At 36.0% G+C, this 19825-nt stretch overlaps 2 protein-coding genes across 10 annotated transcripts; one reads left to right on the forward strand and one right to left on the reverse strand.

Moving 5' to 3' along the window:
• The first annotated feature begins 431 nt into the window (after window positions 1–431).
• LOC111412569 (myb-related protein 2-like) lies at window positions 432–4656 on the forward strand. Of its 2 annotated transcripts, XM_023043508.1 has the most exons (7): window positions 432–1789; window positions 1880–1956; window positions 2709–2766; window positions 2858–2930; window positions 3036–3105; window positions 3455–3491; window positions 3639–4656. In XM_023043508.1, the coding sequence occupies exons 1-7, from the start codon at window positions 1582–1584 to the stop codon at window positions 4208–4210; spliced, it is 1095 nt and encodes a 364-aa protein (XP_022899276.1). In that variant the 5' UTR covers window positions 432–1581; the 3' UTR covers window positions 4211–4656. The 2 variants fall into 2 exon arrangements, with proteins under 2 accessions (XP_022899276.1, XP_022899273.1); XM_023043505.1 differs by having other exon boundaries at window positions 446–1789; window positions 3455–4656.
• Window positions 4657–6059: 1403 nt separating this feature from the next.
• On the reverse strand, window positions 6060–19146 carry LOC111412576 (1-(5-phosphoribosyl)-5-[(5-phosphoribosylamino)methylideneamino] imidazole-4-carboxamide isomerase, chloroplastic). 8 transcript variants are annotated; one of them, XM_023043526.1, is made up of 11 exons: window positions 19051–19131; window positions 17870–17940; window positions 16623–16649; window positions 16335–16422; window positions 16125–16186; window positions 15110–15317; window positions 8780–8865; window positions 7700–7801; window positions 7149–7282; window positions 6904–6952; window positions 6060–6417 (listed from the first exon to the last, which is right to left on the reverse strand). In XM_023043526.1, the coding sequence occupies exons 4-11, from the start codon at window positions 16420–16422 to the stop codon at window positions 6241–6243; spliced, it is 906 nt and encodes a 301-aa protein (XP_022899294.1). In that variant the 5' UTR covers window positions 16623–16649; window positions 17870–17940; window positions 19051–19131; the 3' UTR covers window positions 6060–6240. The 8 variants fall into 8 exon arrangements, 6 of the variants coding, with proteins under 6 accessions (XP_022899294.1, XP_022899297.1, XP_022899281.1 ...); XM_023043529.1 differs by lacking the exon at window positions 19051–19131 and adding an exon at window positions 18839–18968; XM_023043513.1 differs by lacking the exon at window positions 17870–17940 and having other exon boundaries at window positions 19051–19134.
• Between the last annotated feature and the right edge of the window lie 679 nt (window positions 19147–19825).

Here is a 19825-nt window from a genome sequence, read left to right on the forward strand (position 1 = left end):
GTGGTCATCTAGTCCTGACTTCACATGTGTTTATCATACGAAAGCACAGAGCAAGTACGATCATTTATTTTCTCTCTGAAGGGGTCCCAAGGAATTGCATACCAACTTCTTTATGCCATTTGAAGAATTTAAAAGATCTGATTGGGACTTCTCTCCTCTTTAATATTTCGCAGAATAAGTACTAAACTTTTTGAAGGAAACAAAAAGGAATATATTCATTATGCCACTCCAGGACATTAAACAAAGCTAAGGAGTAACAATTCTTCCCCTTTTTATCGGTCACTCGACATGTTACGTATTTAACAATGCTCAAATTTCTTTCTAACAAGATATATTAAAATATAAATAATAAATTTTGCCCAAAAATATGCAGAAGTCTACTTATCATGCCTCGAAGATAAAATAGGTATGTGTAGCGATGCACAGCATGTGAAGCTGAAATACTGCAGAAAGAACTGAAGCCACTGTAGGTGTCCTCTTTCCTTGAATAAATTCTAACACCACCTAAAAGAATCTTCACCCTGTATCAAAAAGGACCCGTCCCACTTTTGTTTGTGTATAACTATGAAAAGATGAAAAAAATAAAAGAAAAAAGATAGTATGGAAAAATTGGAGGCAAGTCTATGCACTCCAAATAGCTGGCATATCTTCTTGCTACAAGCCAAACACCAGATCAAGTGCAAGGACAATAAAGGCATTGCACCTTACTTGATCATTAGATTCATTACACACTGAAACTGTAAATAAACCAAATGAAATTGGAAAAAAGAAAAAGGAAGTGCACATATAAACTAAACCTGGCCTTCTAACTCTCCCAAGGAGAAGTGAATGTTCACCAATTTCCCACCTTTCTTGCCATGCATGCATGGTGTATAGATGCTCCAGTCAACAGGATCTTCCTCGGGGAAAAAATAGCTTTCGAGATTTTAGGACATTATAGATAGTGGATTCCTCCAATCCAACTTGGAATAAAATTCCACCATTAACTCAGGGAATAAGGTTCCTAAACTTTTCCTGATGATGGATATGAATGCCAGGAGAAATAAAGTCTAAAGTGGATCTATTCTTATATGAAACCTAAGGTGTCAAGTTTTTTCAAGAAGTCATAGTCCGGAGGAATTTTAATGGCTAGTGCTGCTTTCTAAGAATGGAAAGGGAAGTTGCATAAGAGGACCCCATGTACGTGTAAAACTGGAAGGACAAGATCTCCGTTCATTTCAAATGATAATTTAATTGGATTTGATGTTCTGATGGCCCTGTTCAAGATTCTATGCTTCCAATGTACCCCACCTCTCCTTATTTGCTTATAAAACATCCCCAAGCACAGCTTTAGTAAATAAAGATTGGCCAAAGAAAACAAGAAGTAGATAAAAGCATTAGTAGACAGTTTTCTTTCACCAAGTATCAGGAATGCAAGAGTGTGCTACACGGAATATATCAAAATTGTATTTCACATTCAAGGGTGATTGCAGATTGGAACAGGCACATTAGATCTCTTCAGGATAGCTCCATGTCAATCATTTCCTTTTACCCATAACACGAATCTCACTTATTTCAAGTCATCTTATTGAAGACAATTACATGTATTGTCATCACCACCAAGGACAGAGCATGCATCCTATATCAAGAATGTCCATTCCTTCTGATAGGCACTTATTCCTTCAAGGTGCAAATGGAACCGGAGATTCAGGACTTGTACTTTCCACTGATGCTAAGCCAAGACTAAAATGGACTCCAGATCTCCATAGGCGTTTCATAGAAGCAGTTAATCAACTAGGTGGAGCAGACAGTAAGTGAATGCCTCATATCATGTTCATGAAGCACCAATATAGTAATCTACTACTGTATTTAGCTAACTAAAACAATTCCTTTGTTGCAGAAGCTACTCCAAAATCAGTGCTGAAACTTATGGCGATTCAAGGTTTAACCTTGTACCACTTAAAGAGTCACCTTCAGGTAAATTGTTAATTGCAAAAACCAATACTAGAGTTCTGCACAAGAGAAAATAAGACTTTCAGTTTTACCATATTTAAGCTTAAGCAACTCATGGTCTCGGGCAACTTATAACCATTTCAAAGAAGCAGTCAAGTTCTTTTATGACGTCGTTTATCCCTACTTTTCACTCCAGGAAAACCATTGAGAATGCTGAAACAATGTAATCTAAAAAATGCAGTAATAAACTAATCAAAAAATTTATTCACAGTTTATATAGCATTTTCTAGATATTTTATTAGCAGTTTCAAGGGGTTTTCATAGAAGATCCCAAGCCCAAATAGAGGGAAAAGGTTGTTGCAGATTAACAATCAACATGAAACTGTGACATCTTGTTTAGCACCGAATATCAGGTGTTAAAGGACAAGATGTCCATGAGTTGAATGTGGCGGAAATGAAAATGCTAAGATACTGTGGGACCATAAAAGACTCAATAATGAAAAATGAAAATATGCGGCAGTAAGTAAAGGTAGCATCTGATCCGGATAAAACAAGGGAAGGACGAGTTAGGTGGTTAGAAGTGATTTGATCTCAGTTGAAAAAGTTAGGAGTGGACCAAAACTAACACGACATGTTGAAGTTTCTATGAATCTAAATCTAATTGCTTCACAGTCATTCATAGAAATGAATCAAATGGAAGCCACCTCAATGCATATGTGCATCACTTTGTATCTGGAGATAAAATGTAGTCCAAACCTTTCCATTTTTGCTGGCAGAAGTACAGGCTCAGCAAGAACCTCCATGGACAAGCTAACAGTGGGAGCAACAAAGCAGGTAAGAAATCCAGTGATTTCCAGTAACATAGTTTTACAAACTATACCAGTTCATGAGTAAATATGTTTATTAAGTTCGAAAATGTTTACAGCTACAGGAGAAAGAATATCGGAGACAAATGGAACTCACATGAGTAATCCAAGCATGGCACCCCAGACAAATAAGTAAGAATTAAAAAGTATATCACACGTTCTTCCTATGTTGATTTACAGTATTGATCTAATAAATAATTAAATTAACACCATTGTATTGTAATATCTTATATTCAGAAATTTACACTTGAGTGAAGCAATAGAAATGCAAATTGAAGTGCAAAGAAGGCTACATGAGCAGCTGGAGGTAAAAAACACTACACAAGCGAATACATACTTTTATTTAATGAAACAAAATAAAATTTGAAATCTTCAAAACCCTCCGAAATCTGAAAAAAGTTGTCATCAGACCTTTGAAAGATCTACCATGAAAACAGGCCAAATTCAACTCACGAGGCAAATATTTTTGCACGTGTAGGATCGTTATTACAAGTTTGATCTCTTATTGAAATGCAACCTTCCAAAATAAATAACAGTAGTCCAAATTTCTTCATATTTTCAACAATTAAATGTTGAATATGTAAACAGTTAAAAGCAAAGCAAAGTGCATATTCTTTTTATGCATCATTGAAAACAGGTCTACTCTGTATGTGTAGGTACAGCGCCATTTACAGCTACGGATCGAGGCCCAAGGTAAATATTTACAATCGGTACTAGAGAAAGCAGAGGAAACCCTTGCAACACAGAATTTAGGGACAACTGGTTTGGAGGCAGCCAAGGTTCAGTTATCTGATTTGGTGTCTAAAGTATCCACCCAATGCCTGAATTCTGCATTTTCAGGGATGAAAGAACTGTCGGATTTGTGCCTACAGCAAATAAAAACAACTCAGCCAACGGATTGTTCAACAGACAGCTGCTTAACCTCCTGTGAAGGCTCTCTCAAGGACCAAGAATTGTACAATAACCAAGTCGGATCGAAAATTTTGAATTTTAGAGAAGCTATAGAACCAAGGAATCATGACAATGGACTCAGGCAGCAGAAGACTGAACTAAGGCTGTGTGAAAACCAGAAAGAGAGCACCAGATTTCTTTGCGCAACAAATGACAACGTGGAAAAAGCATTTGCTCTAGAAGAAAACTCCAGAAATTTATCAATGGCCATTGGACCTCAGGGAGGACCATGGAATGGCAGCAGCAGCTGTTCAGAGGACAGATTTAAAGAAGCTGAAGCTGATGCAGATGCAGATGCTAAATATTTTGACCGAGATGCTCATAAAACAGAGAATCAGAAGACGACGCCAGGGTCTAAACTACCATACTTTACAACAGAACTGGATCTAAACATAGATGACAAAAATGATGCTGCTTCAAGTTGCAAGAAATTTGATTTAAATAGCTTCGGCTGGGGCTGAGAGGAAAATATTTTCAGAGATGTTGGTATTTTGCATCAAGGAAGAAAGTTTAAATTCAATTTCAGAAACTGAATTCTCTCATTTGGTTAGGGAAGATAAAATCATTGAGATAATTAAGGGTCTGCCACATTTAAATTTAGAGCATTGTAACATCATGAGTTGTTCGTGCTTAAATTTCGAATCTAATATTAAGTTGATGGTCGACAGCAATATATGACTTCAAATATATCTCTGCAATTCTGTGTGTTAAACTCCTACATATTTACATAGTTGGTCTCAAGCCTAGACATGAGACAAGGGCTGCAACAGGTTGATAGCAAGTGGTAGTTGACCTTTGTCACGATATGACTCCTCACTAACATTTTGCTGTATTAGTTGGATTTTATTTCTGGTAACCAGACAATGAAATTAGAAATCAATTAACATGATTGGACAAAATTAGCTCATCTTTTGGATTTCCTTTGTTCCTACGTTCCTTTTCATTTTTATGTAAACTTCAAAATATCAACGAACTTCAAGTAAGACAAACTTATATGTTATCAATTGCTTTGGTTACTCGAAGACTATTTAGTGAACTGATGAAAAGCTTCTTCCCATCTAAAACCACCATAAACTCAAAACATACAATTATCACTGCATTGTCGCCCACATTCACAAGCAAAGAAGATAATCTGTGTGTTTTGATGCTTAAACTTTGACTGGATTAGTGGAGCTCCATTTAACTTCTATATCACCAGGTACGTCATAGGCATCCAATTAAGCACTTGAAATAGATAACAATTTGATCAATGATCCACAAAATTTTATGGATTAACTAGAACAGAAAAACAAACAAGTGCAAATACTAAACACCTACCAACATTCCTGAAATCAGATGTACGCTTCCTTTCTGAAATTGGACGAGTTTGAGTAATCCATCAGATTCAGACGTGATCTTACAAAGCTCGGATAGAAATGATAGAATTCGTCCGTACAAGCATCCCACAGTCTACCTCTTGAGGGTCGCCATAGATGCAATAGAACGCCACCTTCACGGCTTCACCCGTACCTAAACACAGCATTTTGTACATAGAGAATCCCCTCGAACTCTGTTTAATGAGTGCAAGTGAACTAATTGATTTAAATTAGCAATTAAAGTGACGACCGTATGAATTGTAGAATTATGAAGAAATTTTGAATAAATGCAATTATGCAAACGGTTGTATTCTGGTACTTCTTGAGATTATGGTGAACTTGTGACATTTGAATTGAGAAATTGTATTCTAATTTGATATAATTCAATCCAAATTCGTTGTTTCACCACACATAGAAGCAGTAGACGATGATTAGCGGTTAAATCCATTTTCCATTTTTTTCTTTTTTGACTTTTCAAAAGAAAAAGATTTAAACTACGTCCCCACCAAACTGTTGAACATTATATTTCATGCACACTGCGAACGGAAGATCATTTCTAGTCAATAATGATTTGATTCTATATGTAAGAAATGAAAAATCTTTACCCATAAATGGGTAAATTTTAATTGTGATAATTATATTTTATTTTTTGTTTAATCGAATAATTACACATTTACATGGTTAAAGTCAGAAAAATATATTTTAACTTTGAGCAATCCACTATCCATATTATCATCTCACGAGATCATTAATTGCTAATATAAAATTAATATAATTTCAGTTAGATGAATGGTGATTGTCACGTCATGAATTCTCATCCATTAAAGAGATGGAATTTGATGGAGCTAATCGATCGAAATAAAATTATAGATACCCAATTGAACGAAATTGAAGTACAATTATCAAATTGACACTAAAGTATAACTACTGCAAATAAAATTCATCCTCTTAAAAATATTTCAAAAGATAGGATCCACTTTAAAAGTCAAGAATCAGCAGTATGTTTGATTATTCAATAAATTCAAGCCAGAACAGGGAGCATAGTTTAATATCAATATTCCAAGGCAAAATTAATGTTTCTTCAAAAATATAATCATACATCTACATGTTAGCATTTACACACAGCAACTAAAAAATCAAACTGCAAAAGCCTCTTGCTGAGAATGCCAAGCCACAACATCTTCATATGCCAAGTTTCCTCCAAAAATATCCAAAGCACTACCCACAGTGACATTAACGCGTTCCATTCCTGCAACTTTGATCTTCTCTAAATCAGCGATGACAGTGACACCGCCTGCATAGGTCACCGGAATCTAGCAAACACGGAAAATTAAACAATTGCACTGTTAGTTGTTACATAAATCGCATTAAAAGAGTAAAAAATTAGTTGGCTATACTATATGGCAGTGAACTGATGCATATAACCAGACTAAATGACTTGTGAAAGAATGCAAATCTGTATTCAAGGCATTGGTCCATGGCAAGTTAAGGTCTCACTTAATGGCTAAATTTTCTTTAGTCCACTGGTAATTTTCATTTGGCAAAAAGCCATAATAAATTAGAATTCAACTCAAGAATCTGCACATTACACAATCATAACTATTGACTTCTCCATAAACTAGCCACTTCAAATATTATGGAAAATTATAGTCCCTGTGTGCGCGTGTGGGGAGGTGGGCTACAACAAAAGGGGAGGAAATTTATGTCTCACAGTGTATTTGGCATGAACAAGATATTTCTGACAAGCAGAGTACAAAAGATACAGGATTGATAATAAATTATATATATATCACACATACTGGTGAGTGCCTGCCAAGCAACGCCACAAGCTCTTCATCAATTCCCAACCTGCAATACCGAAGTTATTAATTGGTATTCAGTGTCAGAGTGATCATAATTGACTTCCATAATACCGGAAAGGTGAAAGCATCAGTGAACAAAACAGTTACGAAATGATGTTGCAATTGTACATGGGGATATGAAGAACGAGATTACTTAAAAAATTTGCTATTTTTTCTTTTATATCAAGTAGTTGAAAACATACTTTTTGCCTTCAACATCAACTCCATGGACAAGAAACTCATCAGCAAATTTGGCAAGAAAAGCCAATACTTTTTCATCGAGATATACATCGCTGAACTTTTGCCATCTGTCTGTGACGATTGCATATTTATCTTCCTGCAAACATCATCTCAAGTCACAAATGCCATAGTCGATTGATTGAGATACATTGTCTATACTAACATGGGGATTGCCTGCGACATTTTCCCTGTACATACAACGGCTGCCCTATTATTTGATATAATTCTGAGTGCTGATATTTGTTTTACAGTTATACCTCATCAATCAATTTTGTTTTAGAATTACAGGCAAAATTTAGTCTCAATGATAAATGTCCATATGGGTTACTTTGTATGAAATTATCCTAGATTTGCTAAAATGAGGCAGTTATTGATGCTCCAGCCAACCTACCTACAAACAGGTTAACAAAATATGCATCATCTTAAACAGAAAAAAGGAAGAGAGAGTGAGGGAGAAGATAGTTCAGAAAGCCTTTGAATCGATCATAATTATTATATTCACAAGAAAGCATACCTTATTTCTGCAACTAAGATCCAGCACGAGTCTCTGTTTTCCGACAACATGAGCAAGTTCCTGAAGCCGTTCGAAGTTTATTTCTCCATTACTGAACACATACTGAAAAGCAATCAAGAAGTTTTGAGTTCAAAGTATTCCAATTAGAAGAATTTTTGGCTTTCCACAGTTTCACATGATTTTTTATTTTTTTTCACTTATATGTCAAAACGTGGTCATATCTTCCCTTTTTTTTACCTATGTACTTCCTAAAGATCATTCTCCCACTTCAAATAGCTTTGACTTGTTTAGCTTGGTACCACGAGCATCAACCTCTGGTATCCAGTCTAGCATTAAGATGGGTTAATAGAGTTATCCATCATAGTGATGTAGGGATGTCAAACGAACCGAGTGGCACGTCGGCTCAGCTCGTGGGCGGCTCGGGCAGGGGGCTCAATCCCCCGAGCGGCTTGTGGGCCGTGTGCCCATGAGCCATTTTTTACGAGCCCACGAGCCACTCGTCAAAAAATATGCAAATTTGCTATAAAAAAAAAAAAAGGTGAAAAAATGTGCAAATTTACCCAAAAAATTAAAAAAATCACGAGCTTGCCCCCGAGCAACGTGGCGAGCCGAGCTCGTGGGTTAAAGGGCCGAGCCAAGCCGGTTCGACCCATTGCCATTCCTATAGTGATGCAAGCAAAAATATTCTACCTCTTCCAACCTGACATTGGCTCAGTAATGATGAAAAGAGAGTGATCTGTCACAGTATATGTGTTCAAAATATGGTTAACAAACATCCATCAATTAGCTTTATGCTACAAGTTTGTAGGATTTAGGTACTCCTGACACTGGTCACTTAGTTGATTCTATCTCTCATTGTAGAACTCACTATATGGTCCTAGGGTGCATGAATAGAAGTCCAACAACATCAATGGCTTCATTAGTATTCACTCCAACAATTCATATGTGCTAGTTATACACGTGGAGACATTTGGGAGGGGGAAAACGTGAGAAATCTTTTTACTGTTGGAAATATGAAAGCAAGTGAAATGGCTAACAACTATTATTTGTTCAAGGAAAAAAGTTTCAATAAGAACATACTGATGTCACAATGACATGGCTTGCTCCTTCGTCTATGTAGCTCAAAGCATTGCTTGAATTGATACCACCTCCAACTTGCAATCCACCTAGATGTTTACATCATGGCAATAAGTTTAGTAAAGGTACAATATAGATGATAAATACACTAAAATCCTTTACAATATCAGCTATTTTAAAAACTCAAAAAGCCAAGGATCATGGTAATATTATAAACTCTAGGTGCAATTAAATATTTTTGAAACAAAGCATTTTGAACTCAAATCTAATGTATTTAACATGAAAGTGTACGGATCAATTCTGTTCCTGAAGCGTAACATGGACATCAGTTATTCCAGTTCAACCTCAGCCGATAAGGCTTTGAATTTAGAACCCCAGCATAGAGCACTTCGTTGAGGATATAAATGAGCAGTGAGTTCTGTTTACAGTGTCCAATGCCATTGAGCCCTCGAAGAAAATGATTACAAGAGCATTTTTAAGTAGTGCCTGAGAGAGGAGCTCTTTGGCTAGAATATAAAAGTGAGCAGTTAGCTTTGTTCATGGAATCGGATTCATCCCTCAAAGAAAAATGATCGCAAAAAATGTTTCAGTAAAATGTGCATTTTGGAGTACTAAGGGCTCCCATTTGCCCGCAAGAATTGATCTGAAGAAATACGGAAGCTGATAAGAAACAATTCCTATAACCAACATAGCAAAGCTAGTGAAATCTAATTGTGATGTTATCGAGACAAATTTAAAGGCATCAAAATCCTAACTGAAAGTAGCTTTTCAGCAATGAGAATGTAACATGTTCCACAAACAAAAAGACAGATGCAGTTCAGATCTTGATTAAAAAGGATTACCTAAACAAGTTCTGTGCAAATTGTTTTCTTCTACTTCGTATTTTTTTTTTTTTTTTTTTTTTTTTTTTTTTTTTTTTTTTTTTTTTTTTTTGCCTTCTAAAAAATAGTCCTACTATAATTAGTAGGATAGAACTCAAAAACAGAAAATCCACTTTATTAATTAAAAATATCAAGAAGATCAGAAGAAGACCCAGTAATATCAATATTGCCATATAGAAATCAACATGTAACATATGCATATAAGAAGGATTAAAAATACACGCGCCATTCGGGAAATCTCTGAAAATACAGCAAAGGTCAAGTGAAGACATTAATTTTAAAATCTTGTGCTATGCAAGTCTAACATACTTGTAATAAATGTTTAAACAATATACAGAGTTTGCCCTGCAGAATATATCTCATAGCTCAAATGCACCTTAAGATTATTAACAAAAATAAAAATAAAATGATTTTTAAACCATGTTTCCTTTTGCTTTTGGTAAATTGGAATGAAAGGATATATGATTTTTACACTACTTTCACACGTCTAATTACAATCTTAGAGCCTCAATATATAGCATAGGAAGAGGGACCAACAAGGTAACTTCCTATGCATGGAAAAGAGAAAAATTACCTAATCTAAATAAGGTTATACAATCATACACAATCAATTCCTAATTATCCCATAATCTCGGAATATCTACACCCCTCCTCAAGTTGGATCGTAAATGTTGATCATATCCAACTTGCAAATAAAGTCTTCAAAATTCCGTTGTGGCAATCTTTTGGTGAAGATATCTGCGATTTGTTTTCGCATAGGCACATAGGTCATGCATACAGTTCCTTCTTCAACATTTCTTTGATAAAGTGTCTATCCACTTCCACATGTTTGGTTCTAATCTGTTGAATTGGATTGAGGGAGATGTTGATAGCTGCTTTATTGTCACAATAGAGTTTTATTGGAAATTTTACCATCGTCTGTAATTCTTCCAATAACTTTTTTATCCACAGTCCTTCGCATATTCCTTGTACGACAGCTCTAAACTCGGCTTCAACACTGCTTCTGGCTACCACATTTTGCTTCTTACTTTTCCAAGTTATCAAATTTCCCCATACAAAGGTGCAATAGCCTGTAGTTGATCTTCTATCTTCTATTGAACCAGCCCAATCTGCATTAGTAAAGATTTCTACTTCTTTCCTTTCATTTTTCTTAAAGAAAAGTCCTTTTCCAGGTGTACCTTTAAGATATCTGAGAATTTTGTATACTGCTTCTAAATGGACTTCTTTTGGAGCGTGCATATGTTGGCTAACCACGCTAACTGCAAATGCAATATCAGGTCTAGTGTGTGAGAGATAAATTAGTTTACCAACTAATCGCTGATATCTGTCCTTTTCAACTGATTCTCCTATGTTTTCTTCCTTTCTTCCTGCCTCTATTGGTGTGTCACTTGGTTTGCATCCAAACATGCCAGTTTCCCTTAAAAGGTCAAGAATGTACTTTCGTTGTAAAACACTTATGTCTTTCTTTGATTTGGCAACCTCCATACCTAAAAAATATTTCATCTGTCCCAAGTCTTTTACTTCGAACTCCGTGGCTAGGCTCTTCTTAAGCTTTTCTATTTCCACTATATTATCTCCAATCAGAATAATGTCATCAACGTAAACAATTAAGATCGTTTTCATCTCTGTTTCAGATAATTGTTAGAACATTGTATGGTCTCACTGCCCTTGTTGATATCCTTGACTTCTCAATACTTTTACAAATCTGTCGAACCATGCTCTTGATGATTATTTGAGACCGTACAAGGATTTTTTGAGCCCACATACCTTATTTTCTTCCTCGCTTTCATAAAAGTCTGGGGTTAATTTCATAAAAACCTCTTCTTCTAATTCTCCATTCAATAAGGCATTCTTGATGTCTAGCTGTTGGAGGGGCCAATCCAAATTTGCTGCTAAGGACAAGACAACTCGCATTGTATTCAATTTTGCTACAGGGACGAATGTTTCTGTGTAGTCAATACCGTAGGTCTGTATATATCCTTTTGCAACAAGACGAGTTTTGTACCGTTCTATTGTCCCATCAGATTTGTACTTCACATTAAAGACCCATTTGCACTCGACGGGTCTTTTCTCCCTTGGTAAATTTACCACATCGCAAGTTTTTTTTTTTTTTTCCGATGCTCGCATTTCTTCCAAAACTGTTTCTCTCCATTTGGGAGTAGCCATAGCCATGGCCTCCTGAATATTCTTTGGAATTTCTATATTATCAAGGTTATAAGAGAAAGTGCGAAATCCTGCAGATAGTGTTATATGAAACAAATTTTGAGATAGGGTAGAGAGTACATGACCGAGGTTTTTTTTAGGGCAATAGGTAGATCACTTTCTGGAGCTATCATCGGTTCGGACTTTTTTGGTGTTTCAGATGTGAGGTTCTCCTTATACATTGATTTCGACTTTCTTGAGTAAACTAATATCTCCTTGCTAACTTGATTTTCAACATCTCCTCCTGAGTTTAAGTTTACATCTGTAGATGGCACGTTACGATCAAGAAGAGTGATTGATTCGGTGTTTATGATAGGTTCACTAGGGGAAAGATTAAAGTTGAAGAATCGATCTTGATGTGAGAACCGATCTTCAATCAAATTCTCCCCCTGAAGAGAGGGTTTTTTATAATAAGGGGTTCTTTTGAGAAACATGACATCAATGCTAACAAATACTCATTTTGTGAATGGATCATAGCATTTGTAGCCCTTTTGGGTAGATGAATATCTAATGAGTACGCATTTAAGTGCACGAGGATCGAGTTTACTTCTGTGATGAGGATGTATGTGGACGAAAGCAGTACAACCGAATATTCAGAGTGGTAAGCTCGAATCAAGTCGGGAATTGGGGAAGAATTCCTGAAATACTTGGAGTGGTGATTTGAAGGAGAGAGTGCGACTGGGCATTCCATTGATGAGATAGGCCAAGGTTAAAATGGCATGTCTCCAAAAAAATTTTGACATATTTGTGGTGAACATTAATGCACGAGCTACCTCAAGGAGGTGTTTAATTTTTCGCTCAGCAATGTCATTTTGTTGTGGAGTATCAACACATGAACTTTGAAGAATTATTCCTTGTTTTTGGAGATACTCTTTCAATGTGGTATTGAAATATTCCGTACCATTGTCAGTACGCAATATTTGAATTTGTATTTGAAATTTTGTTTGAATCATTGAACGAAAATTTAGGAGATAGACCCAACATATTCTAGTATGATCATCTACAATTGTTATAAACCATTTTTTGTGCGTTTGATTCGGAGTTCGTGAAGGACCCTATAAATCACTGTGAATTAAGGTGAATGGTTTCGAAGATTTGTATGTAGATTTTGGAAAGAAGGTACGATGATGTTTGTCCAGTTCACAATGTTCACATTGGATATCAAATGTCTTTTTATTAGAAAACATGGAAGGAAATACATGACGTAAATACTGAAAATTGGAATGACCCATTCTAAAATATCATAACAAAAGTTCACTATCTCTAGGAACAAAAGCAGAATCACAATTTGCAATTTGATATGCTTACTCACATCTGCTTTCTCAAAGTAGTAAAGTCCCCCACATTCTTTAGCACTGCCAATCGTCTTCCCCGATGATAGGTCCTGAAAAATGCAATAAGACGGGAAAAATTTAGCTGAGCAATTGGAATTTTTCGTTAATTGGCTAACTGACAATAAATTACAAGATAGGTTTGGAACGTAGAGAACGGACTCCAATGCTATAAAATTAGAGATTCGAATACTCCCTTTTCCTGCTACAGGTGAAAGTGAGTCGTCTGCGATTTTAACCTTGATATTGCCAGCAGAAGTGGAATATTTGGAAAAAAAACGTGGAAGGAGCCCGTCATATGATCGGACGCACCTGAGTCAATAATCTAAGAAACTATGGATTGAGTAGTTGTATGTAATGCTTTCGAAGGATTACCTTTGTGAGCTAGTGAACTTGACGAACCCGATGATTGGAAACTTGAACACATTTTATATAGTTGCCCCAATTGTTCAGGATTGAATGCACCGTTCAGAGTAGAGGTACTCTTTTCTTCAATAGGATCAACAACCACTTGGTAACCCCAATTTCTGTTAATTTGTCTTGGTTTCCAGTCAACTGATTTTCCGTGTAGTTCCCAACATGTATCTGCTTTATACCCCGGTTTACGACATTGATCACACCAAGCACGTCGCCTCTGCTGTTTTGGGCTGAACCCATTAGTGGGTGTTCCTTTGGAAATTAGGCCCAATTTGATAATCAAGTCCTTTAACTCCATTTAATGCTAGCTCTCCAGGCAATTGGGCTGAACCAAACCTTTTAGTTAATTCGGTCGACCCACCAAGCCCACGTTCCTTTGATAATAACTCAGAACTAGTTTCCTCTTCAAGCCTGGTGTTTTTACCTTCTCGAAGCATCACTCCTCGCCGGTTTTCTTCTTTGCGAACCTCAGCGAAAGCTTCACGAAGTGACAATAGGGGTCGCCGACCAAGGACTCTTCCTCTCACATCATCTAATTCTCTATTAAGCCCAGCCAGGAACTCGTATACCAGTTCGTTTTCGACCTTCTTTCTGTATCGTACACTGTCGGCCGGACAGTCCCATTCTTCGTCAACATTCTGATCGAGTTCCTGCCAGAGTGAAGATATCTCCAGGTAGTAGTCTGTCACATCTCTCTCCCTTTGCTTCATCTGCCAGAGTTTTGTTTTGATCTTAAAGATTTGTGAAGAATTTTCAACGTCTGAATACATGTCGTTAACAGCATCCCAAACATCCTTTGCTGTTGGTAGAAACAAGTAACTCTTTCCAATCGGAGGTTTCATGGAATTAACTAGCCACGTAGTCACCATTAAGTTTTCCGACCTCCATTTTTGTAGAAGTCCGACGTCGATTGAGGCGGGCTTTTTCTTTTCTCCAGTAAGGTAACCTAGCTTTCCTTTTCCTTCGATAATGAGTTTTATTAACTGAGCCCATTCTCGATAATTTTTTCCGTTCAACTTTTCGACTGTAAATTGAAAGGAGGAATTGTCGAGTCCACTGGAGCCCAATGTGGAAAGGGATTCAATTTCACTGTTTCGTGATTCTGAGGTTGTCGACTCCGTGCTGTTGGCGGTGTTTTCTTCCATTGACTGCGTGGTTAGGTAAGGACAGACCCGAGCTCTGATACCATGTAAATTGTAATGAAAGGATATGTGATTTTTACAATACTTTCACACGTCTAATTACAATCTTAGAGCCTCAATATATAGCATAGGAAGAGGGACCAACAAGGTAACTTCCTATACATGGAAAAGAGAAAAATTACCTAATCCAAATAGGGTTATACAATCATACACAATCAATTCCTAATTATCCCATAATCTTGGAATTTCTACACTTTTTTGTAGAGGGACTGTATTTGTAAAGCATTTTGACATAATAAACATGCCAATGCATAACAAAATAGTATGCATCGGAAGATATGACCTCCCATCCAGACTTACCAGGATAGGCATGTAATGCTTCAATGGCTGCTGATTTGCTCAAAGGATCAGCTCCAAGCATGATTATATGACCACCAGTAAGCCGATCATGCTTATAAAGTTTTGCATATTCAGCAGCCGATCTATCCGATTCATAATTAGTTATTAGACTTGAATCTCCCTCTTTGGAATCTTTAAGAGTAGATCCAACAATTTGCTTCACCTTCCCCTGCAATATGTTAGAAAGATGTCATTGTATCCATCCATAACTAGAACTTCTTTATCTTATGGTCAAAGTTTCTTCTGTTTGTCTTTGATATAATACACCGCTAGTAAAAATAATAGAGAATTTCTTCCTCCATTAGGAAGCATGGTATCAATTGTGTAATTGTAGCATCAATTGTGTAATTGTAGCATATCAAGCACAGCGAGTGAAATTACTTAATCTATTTCAAGCAAACTTATTTGGTTGATGATTTTAACCAAATCCCAGTCGGTAACATGCATGTATGGCTTATGTTTATAAACTGTTTTTAGTCGGTCAACACTTTTATCCACACATTTTATCACAATTACTACCGACTTATCCATCACTCATTTCAACCAATTTTCCAAACATGCTTTAAATAGTGAGCTAGAATGACATACTTTTAATTTAAACCGTTTATATATACTGCCCAAACATGCTTAGTCAACTTTTTATATGATATAGTTAAACTGTTAAAGTACTTCTAATATCTCCTCCTTCATGTAAGACACAGAGACCGTAAAGCACTGGGATTTTCAAGGTAGACTTGAACCTTGTTCCTACACTCTGATGGGTTTGAGCAAGCTCTTCCCAACTATTTCATTATTCAAATCTTTAACAAGAAAAACATCATACTGCCCTTTTTGATCAAGTTGCATACAATTCATTCTTGCAAAATAAATAAACAAATTAACAACTTTTGTATCTTATGTTATACCAACTTACACACAGATATCTTGTTAACTCCACGAAAGAAAAACTAGAAAAGTACAAGACATCAGAATGAACCTTGTGAATGTCAATGCAAGGGCGAAACTGGACCCCACACCTTATTGATAGCCTTTGAGACCCTGAAACAAATGAAAAATTCCCTTTACTCAAAAGTGCTCACCTCCCCCCCCCCCCACCCCCACCCAAAAAAAAAAATTGCTAGCTATTAAGTGATTTCAACATTCAAAGCAAGATCGAAAATCGAAACGAAGGAAAAGAATGTCATACTGAATATCAGAGAAGGCGCAACTTGAATTCCGCACGACTTGAGAAATTCATTCCACGGAGAAGTTGCTTGGAGGTTGCGAATAATCATGTCAACTCCCCCCACCCCCACCCCCACCCAAAAAAAAAAATTGCTAGCTATTAAGTGATTTCAACATTCAAAGCAAGATCGAAAATCGAAACGAAGGAAAAGAATGTCATACTGAATATCAGAGAAGGCGCAACTTGAATTCCGCACGACTTGAGAAATTCATTCCACGGAGAAGTTGCTTGGAGGTTGCGAATAATCATGTCAACACTTAGCTTTAGATCAAGTACCTACACTTTAGCATGAAGTCTTAGAGACTTTCATCGAACATATATCAAGGAATGCCATGAAATTGGAAATTCTTCATGTAGGCATAAACGAGAATTTTAATTCGAGTATTGAATGCAATGAAATTCTTTAATTTGATGAAAAAAAAATGTTGATTAATTTGTTGTGTAATAGTTGGGTTTTGGAGTAGAAAGTTTCAGTTACTGAAAAGAGGCTCAGTGGCGGATGCATATATTTAAAGTTAGTGGGCACAATCAAATTCATAAAAAAGTTAAGAAAAAATTAGTGTATTCGATATCTTATTAAAATTTTTCTCTACGCGATACTTTAATAACATTCCATAATTACATCATTTTCAATAATGTCGAATACATCCTTCTCAATATACGCAATCGAACATTAGCATCACAATTATGTATTGGAACTCTCCATCCCCGGATCCGAAGGAAGTTGTGCGACATCAGGTTCAAGCTTTTCATCCTTAACATCTCGACATTATTTTCAATTTGAACATCTCCAACATCAAGTTCATTCCGTTCATTCCGTCATCATTTTTATTTCCAACATCAATTTCATCCCTTTTATCTAGAGCATTCCTTTTATTAATATTTTGCTTATCACAAGACAATGTAGATTTAAGTTTAAAGAATTTTTTCATAACTGATACAACTAATAAAATAAAACAAACTCAGTGCAGATAAAGTAAAGACAATTATCAAAGTACTAACTGAAGGGAATGTTGAAGCATAGATTACAAACAAAGGATAAGATCTACAAATAGCCGGTCCTATGATTATCGAGGCTTGAGGTGAAGCCCAAAAATTAGGCCCCCAAAATCAACGTAAATGCAAAATTCAACTATGTATTATATAATATATTGCTAACTTAAAACTTAAAATTAAAACAACAAACAAATATCTCAATCATCTCACAATTAATGCAATTTCATTTTGTTTCCCTTTTCTCTTTTGAGCACCAGACTCATATTTAGGAGGTATAGTATATGAGTCTATATCTAATATCCAATGACTAACGTAAAAGACAATTACAAAAATCTCAATCATCTCACAATTAGAATTTTGTACTACATGCACCTGTGCAATTGATCTCATAATAATCAATCACATAAGGCGACCAGGCCGCAATTATATAAGCCGACAAAGTTTCAAACATTTCCAAATATTCAATAACAAGTTAGGACAAGCTATTGCTTACGACTTACCTGAGAAGTAGAATTTAGACGAAAATTATGGAATCACACCTTTGAAAATTTCATCGTCACAAATCACAAGTCTGAAATAAAAATTTAACATCAAACCCTCATACAAATATACAATTCTATTGCATTAATCTATTCATCAAAAATTTAGAATCCTATTGCAAATTGCAATTTCATCAGAAATCCCACGAAATCAAAAAAAAAAAATCTTGAGCTTTTCAAACTTAAAGAAAAAAATAGTAATCAATTGCTTTTCAAATTTCAATGATAACTTCTTGAGCTTACACAGTTTTTATGCTCAAAGTAAAAAATAGACGTGACCAATTGATTTAATTCTTAGAACATCAAATTCTACAATTCTAAAAAAAAAAATTCCTAACATATAGGGATGTGATCACAAAATTCCTTAATAGCTCAACCATAAAGTTCATCATGAACATATAGATTAAAACAATTTGAAAACTTAACTTTGAAAAATAGTCAAGCTTAACTGACTGAGATAGAAAATCAAGGGCTGTAATTGTCCCAAAAAAATATAATGGATGTGAACACAAATTTAATCTCAAATTCTCTAACTTTGTAGGAAAAATTTGTAATGGATGAGCTGAAATCTTCAACCAAAACTCGTAAATTTCAACAGCACAAATAGATTCCAATGGAAATTCTGAACACCCAATTCTTCAATTAGAATTTCAGAATGCAATTACAGAGAAGAAACAATTAAACAGAAAAAACAGAAAAAGAAGGAGAGAGGGAATTCAGAGACGATATTTTCCAAAAATTGGTTCTGCCTTCCCCAAATCAACTGATTTTCCTCCTCCTTGCTTCCATCATAACAAAATTCAACTCAACTAGCCTAGGGTCCTAATTTCTAATTACGAAATTCTTATATATGTCATACTCCAACATGAAAAGAACATATATATTGCAACATCTAATTTAACTTAATATAAACAAAAAGCTCAAACTTACAGAAACGAGCTTCACAAATTCAATTGAATCAATTCAATGCGCAACACAGGGTATATATTTCTTTTTATAAATATTTCAGAACGAGTAAACAATCTGCAGGGTGAAATTTTAAAAAAGGGTAGAAGAAGAGAAGAGCTGCCTGCCTGCCTGCCGTTAAAGAAAAAAGGGAACGCCGGAACAGAAGAAGAAGAGAAGAAGATGCTTGCCGTCACCTGGTCGCTGCCTCGCTGGTCCGGCTGGAGTCTTGGAGTCGTAGGCAGTCGAGGAACTCGCATGAGCCGAGAGGGTTATTTCTTTTAATATTTTAAGGGGGAAAAAAAGGACAAGAACTTTTGGGCCCGAGGCTTAGGTCTCGTTTGTCCACAGGACCCGCCCTCTACAATAGCATCCACTAAATCCATTTGTGCCCCACTAACAGTGCCCAAGGGCAAATTAAGCAACTACATATCGCCAATTCAATTCGCCACCCCAACTTTAGTGTTCCATTAATAGCATCCATTTGAACTTGTTTCGCGCAGGTGGTCGGCAACAATTAGAAAAGAGATCAGACGATTGTGTAAGGAACAAAATCTCTTGAGACAAAGTCCCAAAAGGGGTATTTTATTGGCGATGATTTACAATTGGAAATAAACAGAATGTCTCCAAGGGGCTCAAGTATATGAGTACTAAAAGAAGTGTTTAAATTTAAGCTAAAAAATTAAAATTACATATTCTCTGTTTGAGAGTGTTTAATTCGGGGTTTCTTCTCATGTCTTCTCTTCCTTTTTATATTCCCTTGATGATTTCCTCGTAACAAACCGCTTGGAAACTGTTTGATCGCTTTATAACTACGTACTTTCTTTATGGTGGCTAACTTATCGTGGAACTGTCGTCTCCAACTGCTGCCATTACTCTTTGTCGTTCAATCGCCTTCAACTGAGCTCCTTGAATCGTGGAATGTGATAAGATTATTCAATAACTGCTTCAATAACAGCTATTTTGGATAAT

This window comes from Olea europaea, chromosome 2 (assembly GCF_002742605.1).
Source record: "Olea europaea var. sylvestris chromosome 2, O_europaea_v1, whole genome shotgun sequence".
NCBI classification, from domain to species: Eukaryota; Viridiplantae; Streptophyta; class Magnoliopsida; order Lamiales; family Oleaceae; genus Olea; species Olea europaea.